Genomic DNA, 15,721 nt, shown 5'->3' with positions numbered 1-15,721 from the left:
AACTGAAGCCATTATTATTCAGAAAGTATTGAAAAGTTATTCAGAAAGCCGGCGGGCGGCCCTTCCTGGAATTTGCACGATGTCTTAATTCTTTTAAATCGGGACTTGGGAAAAATCCATTAATTAGTGCTGACCTCGTTTCGATACGTGTATAGTTGCTTTAGTCCGTCTTACCTGAGGTGCCTGTAATCTTCTTCATTGAACTCTGCGTAGTCGGAACTATATATAAAAAAAGAAATGTGGACGATAAATGATACAAATTACATTACACTGTTCAGCATTTTCACATGACGTCAGGAAAACGTTTTTAGCTTCAAAATACGCCCCACTTAGCTAATTGCTGCGGAGCGAGCGAGCCTGAAGCGAGCGAGCGTAGCAGCAGTCTAATTGGCGCAGTAGGCAGTGAAAAGCAAATTTTTAGGGTTGCGTTGCATTGTGGTTGTGCGCAGTGACGCAGTTGTATCAGGCCTGTTTATATATGCGCAGTCGTGAACAAATTAATCTCATATACAGTATTGACTATCAAATCGTATTTTAAGTATATTGTCGATTGTTTTGCCTGTTTGGACTTATATTTTGACTCAGTGTTGCATGATAATCGAAGTTTATTTCTTCATAGTCATATCATTTCTTCATCGTCATAGTGTGCCTTGGCAGTCTGCCGTATTCGAATTTCATTTCTTTGAACTATTAAACTGTTCGTTTCTCGGTTTCATTTGCAGTACGGTACTGCGCTTAATTCAGTGTGAGGTTTACTAGGGGTAAAAAGCTCAGTAAAAGCTGGAATTTAGTGTTTAAAATTAAAAATCCAAGTGTTATGTTTTACATATTTGTCATTGCGGTTCGTGTTTCGTTGTCGCTTGCCGCATGTAAATTAATATAGCAAATGAGTAGCAATTCTTTAAAGGAACTGATTATATCTTCGATTTCATTTGCACCTCTACGCTAGATAGTATTTCCTTTTTTATCTTATTGTTAGACCACAATTTAGTTTAATAATCCAAGTTTATTTTTACATCTTTGTCATTCAGCCTCGTGTTTCATCGTCATAGTGGGTCTGGGCAATCTGCCATATACGAAAATACAGCAAACGAGTATAGCAATTCTTTGAACTATTTAAGGCAAGACGACAATGCCGAAGGGTCGCCAAATACATCAAAGGTGGATTACATTCTTATTTTGTTAACTTTAGAGTTTAGTTCAGGCCCTGTTACACGATGCAATTTTTTTGCAACTTGCAATACAACTCTACTCTTGAGAAATGTAAAATGCCAAAGTACGTGTTTTGCGTTGATATTTTTCCAATCCATATAGCATATCTTCATTGACTTTACTGATTTCAAGCATAATTCCAAGTTGCAAGAAAAATTTCACCTTAACACGCCCTTTGTTAAATTAGTTGCGACGTGATCGTGTGACACATATTTCACAAATTTCAACGCTTTTGTAATAAAATTTAACAATTGTACAGTTTTGCCAATCCTGTTCTTATATGATATTTGGTTCAATTTGTTTTTAATGCCCGCAGCAATCCCTACCTTGCAGGTAACCTAGTTTAGAACACGGATCTCTTGATAAAAACTCAAGTTCTGTGTTAAGAATATTCAAAAATTATTTAAAATCATTACCACCTTTCTGGGGTTTGCGTGATGTCTTTTTTAAATTTAGGGCTTCGAATGTCCATCAATGGGGCTTCGTTTCGGATAGGTATAGTTGCTTTATCTACAATCTACTAGCAGATCATTGATGAAGAACCTCATTGGTTCAGAGCCATGCACGGGGTAGTCTTGAACCAGTGGCGTAACTAGAACGATAATTGCATGGGAGGGGTGAATATTCGTATATCCCGTTCTTCATTACGGATTTCGTTTGAAAGTGTAATGGCTTACAAAAGAAATCCGTCGGGCAGAACTGAATATATGAGTATTCAACCCACCCCCCCCCCCCAATTATCGCTATAATTACGCCCTTGCTTGGAACAGAGGTCTGGACACTTAAGGCACTTGCTCAGTAGCATTTTACAGTAGGCATGAATTCAGTTCTATATTTCAAAAAACGTCCCCAGCCAGTTTAGTCTTAAAACTTGTAAAAATACTGTGGATATCCTAAGTAGGCATTCACAAAAATTTGCATTACACGCAGTTAACAAAAGCACTAAACATGAAACAATAAAAGCGTTGAATTATCAAGCGTAAATTATCTCATTTTTAGTGCAAAGTTTCAAAAATAAAATTTCAAAGATAAATATTCACTATTTAAAGCTAAGAAACGAGGAGCGATGAGTGTTGCTTGAAACATCCCGGGCGTAAAAAGCAAGCAATTCTTTGAGAATCTACACAGTTTATCAACTTATGTTTTGAATTACGAGCATTCAATTGAATCCAAATATAATTTCGAAGGTTTATTTCATAAATAGAGTTAAGAGCTTAGGAAGAAACGACACTGTGTGGTTTCTGTATTGATAGGTCTCTTACATGAATTTATATTATGTTGATACCTGACATTCTGCATACAGTACATATATAATTCACATTATACAAAACGGACATTTTTTGCAGTAATCAAATCATTTTGGCAGTATACAGTATTGATTATAAGTCGATTGTTTTGTATCGATTTACTCGTCGAAGCATCCACATCATAGACATAATATGCATCCCGGTTTATTTGCATAACTTACTGACAACGCAACTATACTTTGGCTATTCTTATGAAATGCCGGACGGATAAACTGTTGCCATCATATAAATGTAGTGAATGTAGTCACAGTTGTTTGACGAAGAAAAGAGACTAAACTGAGAAAATCACGCTCGGGATACATTGCCAACTAAAATTATAATTTAATACTGGCAATATCCGTGATTAACGTAACTTAGTACTTTATTTTGAGTAATTTCCTGATAATTAATGTTTAACCTAGCTCATTATATTTTTACTGGCATAAGTCAAAATGTTTTTGTTGCGACAAACGTCTGGTTGCTTAGTTATTACAGGGCATGGAAACTATGCACTATCCTTGGATCCCTAATAAACAAAGTTGATTAATTCATTATTTATTAATTAATTATTACTTTATTATTAATTAAATTTAGAATTGCATTGCAAGTTGCAACCCAGGGTCCATATTAATAAATATTATGAAATAATTATCTTCAATAATGGGCGGAAAATGTCAGAACGTTATTGCCACGCCCTAGAAACGTCATCGCGCAACGGTTTTAAAATTGAAGCGACAACTATTTTCACATTTACAGCCTACCTGAACCTGCAGTATTGGGTAATATAGAGTTTGAAAACATAGCAGGTTAACGTACATTACCTATGCATCTGGTTGTGCCCACGCTTCAATTTATGGCATAAAATTTGGGAAAATTTCCACTTAAACAAAGTTACACTTACATAATCGAGTTATCATCAACCAATGTCTGGCCTCGCTGTGCAGCTGTGCATGGCCAAATCCGCACATTTCATCCACCGTAAACACTTTCCCATCAGCCAAAGCGTTCATTTCAATTAAAAGAAGGCAAATGTGAGTTGAATTGCGTTCATGTGTGACATTCCTGAATCCATATTTGGTTGTTCTTTTTCTTGTTACGTGTTTATCAGGATCAATCAGTATATTGTATAGCAAAATGCCAACATCGTTGTCAGCCGAATATTCCTCATGAAAACTGAATTTCATTCCCGCTTGTTGACCGCAAATATCATAGTTTATTGCTTTCAGACATACTGTCTTTGTTGAACCAAGACTGGTATATGTAATATTGTGGACGTCTGCAAGAGAAAAAGAAATGAATTCCGGTGACTACAGTACTTAGCCAAATATTGTATTATATTCCCATTGCTCCTTCCGGCACACAATAGCCAAGATGAGGGTACTAAGAATGGGGACAAAATAAGTTTCAGCTTGAGCCTTCGCCAAATTGGGCGGAAGGTGAGAGTTCTACCGACTGAGGGGAGGTGGGTGAGCCCGCTATATCTTTGCACGCCTAATGCGGCTCCTCTACTTTCCAACGTGGAATGGGCAAAATCGGCTCCCGCGTTCCCTTTCTATCCTTTTTTTGGGCCCTAGCAACCTCCCATCTCAATCACTAACAGCGGATAATTAAAATTGAAGCCCTATCTTAGTATAATGCGCCGAAATTCCCAGTGGGAATATAATAATTCTGTTAATTAAATTTCGCAGGCCATGATGTAGTGTAAAATTTTATTGTAGCCCGATAATTGCAACGCAATTTGGCTTAAGTATGTATAGTAAACATCATAATGTATGGATTGTGTAACGTTAAACACATGCACGTACGGTTATGACATTCCAAATATCCTTTAATTAAACAAAACCTTTCTATAAGATACAACTAAGTAACTGACCTCAAAATTTAACTTACCTTGATTTGGTTTTCCAAAAACGGCGATGACTAGCGTCAGAAAGTAAGCATGTAAAAATATGCCAGTATTCTTTCGAAGAAATGACATTTAGCCAAGTTTCCGCAAAAGCTCTTCCCTAAACAATTCAAAGAGAAATTAAAGGAGAATCTAAATGAGGATAAGAAATATTTATATGAAAATTATCCTTATTAACTCGCATTGCGCAATGCGCAAGCGAGTTCTTAAAATGGGAAGCGTTCTTATTAATATTTTTATGGTCGAGAATTTTGCGACCCGCAAGGTGCGATAAGGTGCGCTGACCTGCAAGCCACGAGCTACGCAGGCGGGGTTGCTAAGCTAACGTGCATGCTGCACTGCTGAGTGCATTCGTTCATGACGTTCATCGTTTTCTTGTGGACAAAAGACGATAAAAATTCAAGATATTTCGAAATGTGGCTTCCAAGTGCCATATTTATCTTAACGCTCACCTTACATACAACTGCACACGCCGAGCACAGTAGCCCTACACTAAAAGATGCCGAGCGTTTTCGAAACGGGGTGTTCTGTTGCTCTCATGCTTTTCAACTTCATGTTGAACCAAAGTTGCTTAATATCGCTATGAATTCTTTGATCAAACTGAATACAATCTCAAATCAATCTCACGAGTTCTCACTAGTACTATCAATTGAAAACAATACAACGACGTTGTCAATGAACTGTGTACATGACGTGCTACGAATATCTGAACAAGACTAACTCCACTGTGCAACAAGACCAACTTCACGATTGCTTCCCCATTTTCACGCCCGTTCCGTTGCATAGCTGAACAACTATGGCAAGCCCAAACACACGCCTGAGTAAGCGTCTTTTTTGTCATAGCCCTAGCTCGACTCAAGCAATGCGAGTTTAATGCCTAGCGGGCATCTTGTTTACATTGAGACAAAAGTTTCATGCCTACATCTTGTGAATAGTTCAGAGCGTTTGTTTGAAAGTGATCGGTCCTTGTTTTTTTCGCAATTGTCAATTTCTTCTCAATTTCTTCTCCGGCAAAGGTTGCATCTTGTCGTGTTTTCAGCTGTGTACGCGGGAACGCTTTTCAGTAGCGACCATACAGGTTGGATTCAACATTGCAATCATGTTTATCTGATCGTTATATTTTGACGTTGCAGTAACGTTCGTTTAATTAACGTTGTGTTTAACGTTTTGACCTACAGGTGATATTTTTCGTCGTATCAACATTACATTGCGACGTTGAGGCAACGTTGGTTGAAAGTTGAGATTAACGTTCGTTTGGAGTGACATTTTCATCGTATCAACGTTACATCGCAACACGAACTTTGTTAGCGGTTTGGCGTTTGCCGTAAACGCCAAGCTAAAGGTCTCTAATGCGTCAGAGTGCGGTTTCCGAACCGGGACTATAAGTAATGGCCGTGGTATAATACTGATTATTACTGCGTCGCGCACTGCGCGAACGCAGTCTTAAATTGCCGTCGGTGTTTTGTTTTGGTTTTTTTTTTGTGTTTTTTACGTTTTCGACCCGGTCTACCTGGCCGCGCAGGCCAAATAAGATAGTCGTATTTTGAACTCGTTTGATTTCGTATCGAAATATTTTCGTGCTAAACATGCACACTTCAAATAGTAATCTAAGCCTAGTAACCCCCAAAAAAGAAATATTTTACTGAAACAAAAATTGAAACAGTTTGTTGTCGCCGGGATTCGAACTCGGGTCATGCGAACCAAAGCAGGAAACTGCATGCACGATACACGTCATATAAAATAACACGTACACGAGTCGCTGTGCATGGCCGATTGCGCAGGAAATCTAGACGTCTGTCGTTCGAGAAAATACGTACAGGTAATCATAATGCTGGAGTCTCGACTTGTCTTGTTTGATATGCTCACTCTGCATACACTAGCACACACTGATCATGGTAAACCTACACTAAAACGGGTTTACAGACAACGATCACATGAATCATGAAAGCCTTGTATGCCATGAAAGCCTTGTATGCTATGAAAGCCTTGTATGCCATTCTATGCCATTTTTCAATCAAACCGCACTTTCCTTTCAAGGGTAAAAACGGCCAGACCGATCCTATTGAATTTCAGTACAAACTGATTCCCAGAGTACATGATTCCAAACTCAGCCCTTATTCACGTATATCGTTAGCTACATGCATATGCCTAGCACCAATAATGCAGTTTTACCCGTATATTCTGTACGAAGTGCTCTATTTACTAGAAAGCCTAAGAAAGAAACATTTTTCTAAAGGAATAAATATTGACAGGAAATGGGGCACAGTTGCATGCAACGATTGGCGCGACGCAGTAACCGCCAGAATTGGCGTCTTGTTGAGTATAGCCTTGTTAAGATCGTAACTTGTAAAATATAAACTGAAAGCGTGTGCAAACAAATTCGCTGTACGAATACAGTGACGACGGATCATACGAAGATCACCTATATAAGCCTGTTCATCGTAAAACCAGCTGATATCTTTCACATAAGTGTAATTTGATATCATTCATTGTAAAATTCCCCTTGACTACGCAAACTTGTAGTTTATATTGTGATAACAGCTTATCTATTCAGTCTGACAAACTTGTTGTATTCCTATCAAAAACTATCGATTGATAGTTGATCAATCCTTAGTTCTAAGCGGCGATATCTAAGTATCTAAGCTTAGTATCTAAGCGGCGATAGATAGTTGATCGCCGCTTAGAGTGAAAATAAAAATTGCTTTGACGTGCATGAAGCCATATTTGAGTAACATTAATAACCTTCTTTTACCAATGTCAAAAAACCTCAACAGACATATTTCGAACAAGATATCTTGACGCGGTTGAGAGCGTATTTTTTTTTATTTTACTTGAAGCAATCCATATAGCTACAGTTATATATAATAGGACACAATACATTACGACACATAAATTAAATAGACAACAAACAAAATAACCTTATGCTCTCTTTAGTTTAGCCGTTGTATGTTGTAATAAAATGGCTCTGTCTTTGTTTATCAACAGGAGTCTGAAATTTTCTCCCTGATGCAAAATTGTGGAAAAACGAGCAGTATTACTTCACGTGCGCGTCGTAGATTTGGTGCATCTTAAACGCACAATCATGCATAAATTGAAATGCGAACGAAATTGCTAACGCGTTATATAGCGATCTATTTTGAACAGTATTTACCACCCATACAATTGATATGTTATTACCATAGTATATGGCTATATATACCATATATGAATGTATATATTAATCTATAGACCAATACATATCGGCATATGAGCGTAGATATATTTTAATGTTAACAAAGGAGTACCATTGAAGTAGCTCGAAGGTATTTGCTTTGTTTGCGACTGTGCACTCTATCCTAACAAGAACTGAATATTTGGCAAAAAAATATATGATTTCTATTAATATACTTACCCCAAACCGAATAGGGAAAGTGCTCGATCCTTTTCTATCTTCTGTATATTTTCTATCTTCTCCTCTATAATCTCCCAAGAGAAATTTCAAACAATTCAAACAAATGTATTCAGCATTAAAGCCGGCATGAAACAGCAAAAATTTAATAAAATAGGGGAAGTCCCACAAATCCCGGGGGATGGAATAATTTCCCCCTATATAAGTAAAAATGTAAGTTGAAAGGCACTTTTGAAAGCCGGTTTTTAGGGTACTGCAACAATTTAACGCAACCTTGTTTTTTTGTTTTTAGCGCAATTTGTTCAGGATGACGCAGTTGACAGTTCTGAAACAAATCTGTACGTACCGGATAAATTTTACCTTTAGTTTTTTGCCAATATAAGGTTAAAAAGATGGTTATTTAGAGAATAACAAAGAGCCGATTCGAAAATTAGATTGGAAAAATGTCTCAGATTTCACAAAAAAAAACACCTTCATAGTTAGCTAAGCATGTTTTCACGCAGAGAATGTTTTCCATGCAAACAGATTATAAAAATTGAAATTGAGATTACATAAATTGAAAACAGGAATTTATCTATACACACTCAGTTAAAGTTCGTATGAGCAGAAATTCGTCAATATTTGAATAGTGCATAAAAATATCAAAAAAATGGTAAGATAACTAGGACTAGAGTTTATCTAACCATCGTTCAATCATGCTTTCTTAATAATTAATGATCATTGGTATAGTTCATTAAAAAAATGTTTTCCCTACAATTAATGCAGGATATAGTTGCATTATATACGTACCTCTCTACGACGTTCTTAGATACGAGATAGTTCCCCACGAAGATAGAATGACTATAAGCTGCAATTACAGAAATATCTCTTTCCATCAATACCAGCTATGACAATATATGACGTTCATTGCATGGGTTCATCACAACGATGTTCTTGTTTCATGCATGACCTGAAGCTTTTACCACTCAATTATTAGAGGTTAATTAAGAGCATTTGCAGCAAAGTCATTATTCCATTTTCACTTCGTCCAACTCATAGTGAAGAAGGTAGGTATCCATTCAATTTTATAGATCCGAATATATAATATATAGACGGGATATTATACATTTGATTCTACACACATTTGGTATTTCCTCCCGCATGGAATGTAAAAGAGGTTTAGAATATTTAGAAAACATAAATGTGCAACCATAATTTTCCTGAATGCATGCATACAGAATTTGTATACTGATTTTTCCTCTCTTCCCCCTATTTCTATCAAATGTTCTCGGCGCCATAATCTTTTTTCACAAGGGAAGTGCGTGACTGGGACGATTCAAGAGAACTGTGGAAGGTTTTCTTACTTAAACGAGGACATGAAAATGTTACTCCTCTGCGACTTGCTCGTATCTTCCACACCAGAATTGTGACAATTATGATAAAAATGAAAATGGAAATCGCTACAGCGGCCCCTGATAACGCCCCGAACTGCGGGTCTTTTTGCTTTGGATACATGGCCCGATTAACCGTATCATTATTGGTAGATACCGCTTTTGTTTCTTCCTTCCTCGATGCGTTCGGAAAAATTTCTAAATTTGATGAAAATTGCATTGAAAATTGTGGCTAAAACATTTTACTATTCAATCGTGCTAATGCATAATAAAAAAATTATCATGAAATGATTTATTGTACTCGTTATTTTTGAAAATTTTGATAAATCGGACTTGCTCTGGCGGCTCGTACAATTTTAGGAAAATTTCCAAAATTGTTTGCACTATTATATTAATCCCCGATTGTTCTAGATCTGGCGCCATCGCATGAACTTATAAAATTTGTTTGAGCACTAAAATGACGCTTATAACCCACCGTGTGTAAGCACCGTGATTAAATCGTTGACGTGATTGAAACGAATAGAGTATGAGTTCAAATACAGTTGTAATTATAGCGGTGGTGTAGCCAGCCTGTCGATTTAGTCATGCTATGCAAATTTTATGTTATTATCCTTATCCATTTCTTTAGAAATTCATTGTTTTCACAGTCAACGAACACCAAAGTATTAGCATAGGATGGCTAAATTGTCGGGCTGACTACGCCACTGAATTTTAGACCAAAAAAATAAAAATGTATACAAAACCTACCAGCAGTATTGACAAGTATCGTGACATCACTATGGAGATCACTGTATCCAACTCTTCGAACATGTAAACTGTATTCACCACCATCTGATTTGCTCACGTTGTTGATAACAAAAACTGCCTTATTATGAAAACCTGTACTATTCTTCACAGTCAACAGCTCGTGTCTTGAATTGTCTTTGAGGTAATATATTTTCTTTAAATCCATTGACAATACTACATGATTCGTATATACCCGTGAGTTAACACGAGTCACTCTGTAAACGATGATGCCCGTGATTGAGCTGTTCACTGCGACGCACCATGTCCAGTTGATAGCCGTCTGATCTCCGGACATAACATGAATGTATTTAAATTTCGGTTTTAGTATTCTTTCACTTTTTATTGTTCCATCACAATCTTCTAATTAAACAAAGACATTCGGGTTGAGTTAATATTACCACACATGTCGATATACGTATTTAGCAGTGACCGAGCTAGCTATAGGCTTATGAAAATTGGCAACAAAAGTTTGATTTAAGACGACGGCTTGTGAAGTTATAACAAATGGCACATTGTTAACCAAAATAAATTCACCCCATCGATTTCAGACATAACTATAGTTCGACACATGTTACCACCCTCCGTTACAACTGTCGTAATATATTTTCTGTTCGCAGGGGCGGCGTAACATAATATATTTTGGGGGGGCTAATTTCACGAGGCGCCACCATGGTTGGCGCCGAGCGAAATTTTTTTTGAATTTCAATGCTCTAGATCTTCGGAAATGGCCATTTCAGAGTCTTACTTGCCGCTTTCATCGTGGTTTTTCATGGGCAAACACAAACTGAAAACGGCACAGCGCGTGCAGTGATATCTTCTACATCTCTCAGATTCTCAAAATAATTTTCCGAACAAAATGGCGGTCCGAAAATAATAACAATATACAACCACGAATATTCTGCTGTTAAAGACAACCATGAATAATAATAATATAGGATATCAAATTTTTATTAGCATTTAATAGGCCGGCGAGCATGAATTTGACGACTTCATGTTAACGTAGTTTGTATATTTGCTCTCCCATTCTGACATTCTTCATGATATTTTTGGGGGGGCTAAGCCCCCCCCACTTTTATTTCTGGGTGGGCTAAAGCCCCCCAAGCCCCCCCCTGTTCCGCCGCCCCTGTCTGTTCGTTTCTTAATGAAAACATGGCATTTTAAACTGAAACCCACGCATGCACCAATTCTGCTGACATGCATATTCGGCTTCATTGGTCTCCAAACGAGAAGTTTTGTTTAACTTCCGGTCTCCTATTTCTGGAATTACATTCATAATACTCGGAAACAAGATTCCGAGTATCAGGCGAAAAAATACAGAAAATATATCAATTGTTTTCATTTTGATTTACTGATCCTGTTTAAGTAAACAGTGAACTATACACAATATTCCTAACCAAAATGGCAAAATAGTCCTGCAAGGGTACTGATAAAAAGGTTTATACTAGCCCAAGTTATATGTGATGACTAAATTGTTAACTGCAGACTCTTTTCTTATGAAATATAGTAAGATTTAAAGTTTGGAACAGCAAAGACAACAAGGTAAATATGTAGCTAAATACGAGTGCCAATATAACGGTATAGGTCTAGCTATACGTGGCGTGCTTGGGCTACTTTCGTGAAGTTTTTGGAGTAAATATATGTAAACAATAACACAAATTCATCAGGTCGGTTATAGACGCTTCGTTTTCAACAGTTATGTACATAGTCATAAAACAATTGCATTCATGCACTGATGTACAGTAACAAGTTAATACAGTCTAGGGATCTCCGCTTCTTATACCTACGCCATCTGACGAAACTCGTAGTCGTCAAGCTTTTGAGTGCGAGTAAGCCGAGTTTGTAGATTATTTCCGTATTCGAAATCCCAACGACTAGACGAGTTTCGTCAGACGGCATAGCCAAGACCACCGAGTTCGGCGCGACGAATCTTGAACTCGCAGTTGTTCTCGTAGTTACTGCTAAAGCTTCCTATTAATCCAAGGAATACGGCTAGGTAAGGTAACGTGCCAAGTGATCCTGTACTGCATGCATGTAGTATAGCTTTATTTGTTGTAGTTAAATCAGTAGTTAAACTTCTCATAACTTATAACTTGTATCGATATGGACTTACCTGCATCACAAGCATAAAACGCCAGAAAAAAACAGAGTAGCAGCAACAGATTTTGCCAAAACATTATACGCACCTGAGAAAGCCGAAAGCATAAGCGTCAAACAGTTTCGTTTAATCGTTTTAGTTGAAAGAAATACTAAATTCTAAGAACTATACTGTAAAACGAGTTCCGGAAACTATTAGTTTCCATTGTTCTCATTTTTTAATTATACTTAATATGGTACAGTATGTTCATGTCATTCATATTTTAGGAAGAAAACGTTGAAGGATCGATATATTACGCTATACAGAATTATGGAATGCACATGCATTAATATACTGGAACTTTTCCTTTTCTCGATATATAAGAAACCAAAAGTCTGTCTCTAATACCCGCCTGACTAAAAGTAAAACTGAAAATCAATTGTTTATATTGTCATTTTCGAGTCACGAGTGCTTCAAAATGAGTTACAAAGATTTAGTACGGTGGCCCAGAGGTGCAAAACACAAACGCAAATTCAAAACATAAACGCACATTTGAAAGCAGGAACGCAAATTCAAAACAGAAACGCAAATTCAAAAACACAAACGCAAATTCAAAAACATAAACGCATATCATGAAAGCACGAACGCAAATTCAAAACAGAAACGCAAATTCAAAACACAAACGCAAATTTCAAAACACAAACGCAAAACTAACGTCATGAACGGCTATCTTTAAAACCAGCAACCGGGAATCGGGGAACGGGGAACGAGAATCTCCGGAATCTTTAAAAGCCGGAATGAGAATCTCCGGAATCTTTAAAACCAGGAATGAGAATCTCCGGAATCTTTAAGCCCCGGAACGAGAATCTTCGCAATCTTAAAACCCAGAATGAGAAACATGTTAACAGACGGAGCAATAAAATAAATGCCGTTCTAAACAAGTTTATCGATATCAACTTTTTTGCATAAAAACAGTCAATTTATGATAAAATGAGCCTGTCTCTTGAATTCTGTCGTTGGAATTTTCCAGATTGGTCTTAAACGGACAATCACCGAAGCCCTATTTTCTCTATAACAAATGCTTTTTTTTTCACCTCGTCGTGGTCCTTGTCCTCGCTGTCTAACCAAGGACATGGACATTGGAATGACTGAAATTATTTCTTTTGCTTTCATGCAGTGCAATATCATGTGCAGAATTCCATTGGTCTCTAGCTATATGTACTGCTGACTGGAAATTCTCTATGGCATGCTCATCAAGTGCAGTTTATATACTTGGCTACTCCATTGTGTTAAGGTGCTGATGGAACTAAGAAATCCATACCTATACCTTCTTGTGACTTCATCCAACTTTGAAATGCTTGAAACACTGCACACTGAAAAATAATGACATCAAATTAAAACTCGATCAAACTAAACAGCTCATTAAATGTGAATCAAATGGAATAAATAAAGAGTACATACTTTTTACCATGCGACTGTCGGTCGAACTAGAACTTGCATTTTGTGAAGTTGTTTCTTTTGCCGACGCGCCTGACAAGATACATGCAATCATTAAAAAACATATACTACATTGAATGCACATGTAACCTTTACATATAAAACCTCTGATCGCCTTGTACATTTTCGGTCATCATTTCATTATTTTCGTGTTCAGTCATTTTCACGCCGAGTCACGACACCTTTTCACCGGCCGTATTTGTGATATGCGATTGAGGTTTCATATCATCAGTGCTCTTATTTTAACCATGCGTTTTAATGTACGTCACAAAATAATATGTTACAAATGACATTTCCACCATTTTTATCATTTTGAAAGTTGCTATTTCTCTTTGTTATTTTTCTTTCCAAAACGTTTTTATGGTACTTTATAATTATGTTCTTCTTCGAGTAGAAAAGTTTGAATGTGCACTGCGGAAATATTTGTAACAATTAAAGCATTGCTGTGATTATTTTCGATCGGATGATACAAGACAGGTTCGTATAAAATGATTAATTATGTGGTACGAAGTTAATTACAATCAATATAATTATTTGCACCATGTCTTTAAGCCCACAACTCCCCATTCATTTTGATTAGAGGGTCTACTGATTTTTCTTCTGTCTGAAGCAAGTTATTGAAGTTAATATACGACTCCAGGATACGACGAATCTTAACCAGAAACAATAAAAAATGTGCGGCATAGGTCCAAATTTAATAATTCGTGTGTAAGTGAAAGATAGCTTCAGTTTCTAAAGGAGCAGTATTACGAGCAACAGTTTTTCGCAATTTTATGGTAATCAGAGTATCGTACCAGTTTATTGTTTATAAAAATAGTCATAAAATTGGTTAATGTCCTCTGACTTCATTGATGGAGGCAGATACATCACCGCAACCGCTAGTCGTGAGATAGATCTTAGGAGCCATTCTGGCCTAAGAGTAACCCAGAGGCATTCGAGGTCTGTTTGGGAAAGTTGGTGATGGGTTTTTGCCGAAATGTCAGTGTCAGAAATATACGCCACACCGCCTACGGCTATGTTTTATGCAACAAGAAACCACGTGAATGATTTTCACAAATCACGTGAGTAGATTTAGACCAATATATGCCCGAAGATTACATATTAATTTTGAATAAACCATGATTTTTATGGGTTATTGCGAATAAACCACGATTTTTAAGGGTTATTGTGAATAAATTATGATGCCCATTGTCTGTCGCCAGGCAACAAGAAACAACGTGATTGATTTTGAGCAATCGCGTGAGTAGATTTAGGCCAATGCACGAAGATTGTATATTAAAGCTGAGTATTTGCTATAAATTATATACAAATGAACCCTTCACGAAACCAGCCTTAATTAAGGTCGACATCGACCGAACGCGATGCGGCAACGCGACGCGAATTTTCAGTTTTCAGAAGAATATGAATTAAATTCCAGAAGCAAAATTTGGAATCTATGGACACCAGAGCGTTCAAAATGTATTATCGTTAAGTAATCTACAATAATTTTATGATAGGTTAAAATTTATTTGCTTGCCTTCCCAAATCGCGTCCTTTCTGGGCCTTTAGTCAAAATGAATTTCTAGCCGGCACAATTTTAAACTTAGATGAACGTGCTGATATTTCCTATTGTATCTATGAGTCATAATGGAGAATATTTTTAAGATTAAATCTAGCAATAAGTTTTCTAAATTGTTATTAGATGCCACGTAAACAAGGAGAAATTACGTCTTAGACTAATCAACAAATTTGTTTAGACTTTTACTGGCTCATGCGTTTAAAAATGCATAAAGAAGAATGCATAGATATGAGAAGTTGAAGACGAAGAGTTGGAAAAAATTAAATTTTTTATGAATTCTGCCTAAATCATATCTGTAAATTGAACGTTATGCAAGTCAAAGTACAATATTCCAGAAGAAATCTGAGCTGTTATAATTTATTATAACCGTATCCCTCAAGCCCTAAACGAGCTGGCAAAACTTCACCAAAATAAAATATTTCGCAATATAATTGTCCAAATTCTCCCTACATACAATCGTCGAGCTAGCTTGCTGACCTAGCAACAAGACTGACAAGGGTCTAATAAAATCTAGACTAAATGCGAATAAAAGGAAGCCAAGTAGTATATTTGGTTTCATGGTCTAAACCAGCTGTTCAAAAAGTCCCGTCTAAACTGTCCATAACGTTACTATATAAAGACTTCAAATATTGTACTGGCTGTTT

The 15,721-nt window shown here is 36.8% G+C and overlaps 1 protein-coding gene across 4 annotated transcripts in view; it reads right to left on the bottom strand.

Moving 5' to 3' along the window:
• LOC114515683 overlaps nt 1-15,721 on the bottom strand; it is a 33,202-nt gene that overhangs the window by 5,898 nt on the left and 11,583 nt on the right. Inside the window, exons 3-12 of one of the 4 annotated variants that reach the window (XM_028534982.1) lie at nt 13,484-13,552; nt 13,344-13,395; nt 12,059-12,131; nt 9,910-10,308; nt 9,136-9,360; nt 8,582-8,639; nt 7,796-7,859; nt 4,389-4,504; nt 3,400-3,774; nt 175-219 (exon numbers count right to left, since the gene is read on the bottom strand). In XM_028534982.1, coding sequence (XP_028390783.1) covers nt 3,705-3,774; nt 4,389-4,504; nt 7,796-7,859; nt 8,582-8,639; nt 9,136-9,360; nt 9,910-10,308; nt 12,059-12,122 — 996 coding nt within the window. In that variant the 5' untranslated portion in view covers nt 12,123-12,131; nt 13,344-13,395; nt 13,484-13,552 and the 3' untranslated portion in view covers nt 175-219; nt 3,400-3,704. The other 3 variants (XM_028534983.1, XM_028534985.1, XM_028534984.1) reach the window with 3 other exon arrangements.

Source organism: Dendronephthya gigantea, unplaced genomic scaffold (assembly GCF_004324835.1).
Source record: "Dendronephthya gigantea isolate DGI-Jeju-01 unplaced genomic scaffold, DenGig_1.0 000004F, whole genome shotgun sequence".
NCBI classification, from domain to species: domain Eukaryota; kingdom Metazoa; phylum Cnidaria; class Anthozoa; order Malacalcyonacea; family Nephtheidae; genus Dendronephthya; species Dendronephthya gigantea.
The sequence above is the reverse complement of the archived record's forward strand: the minus strand, read 5'-3'. Positions and strand labels throughout refer to the sequence as shown.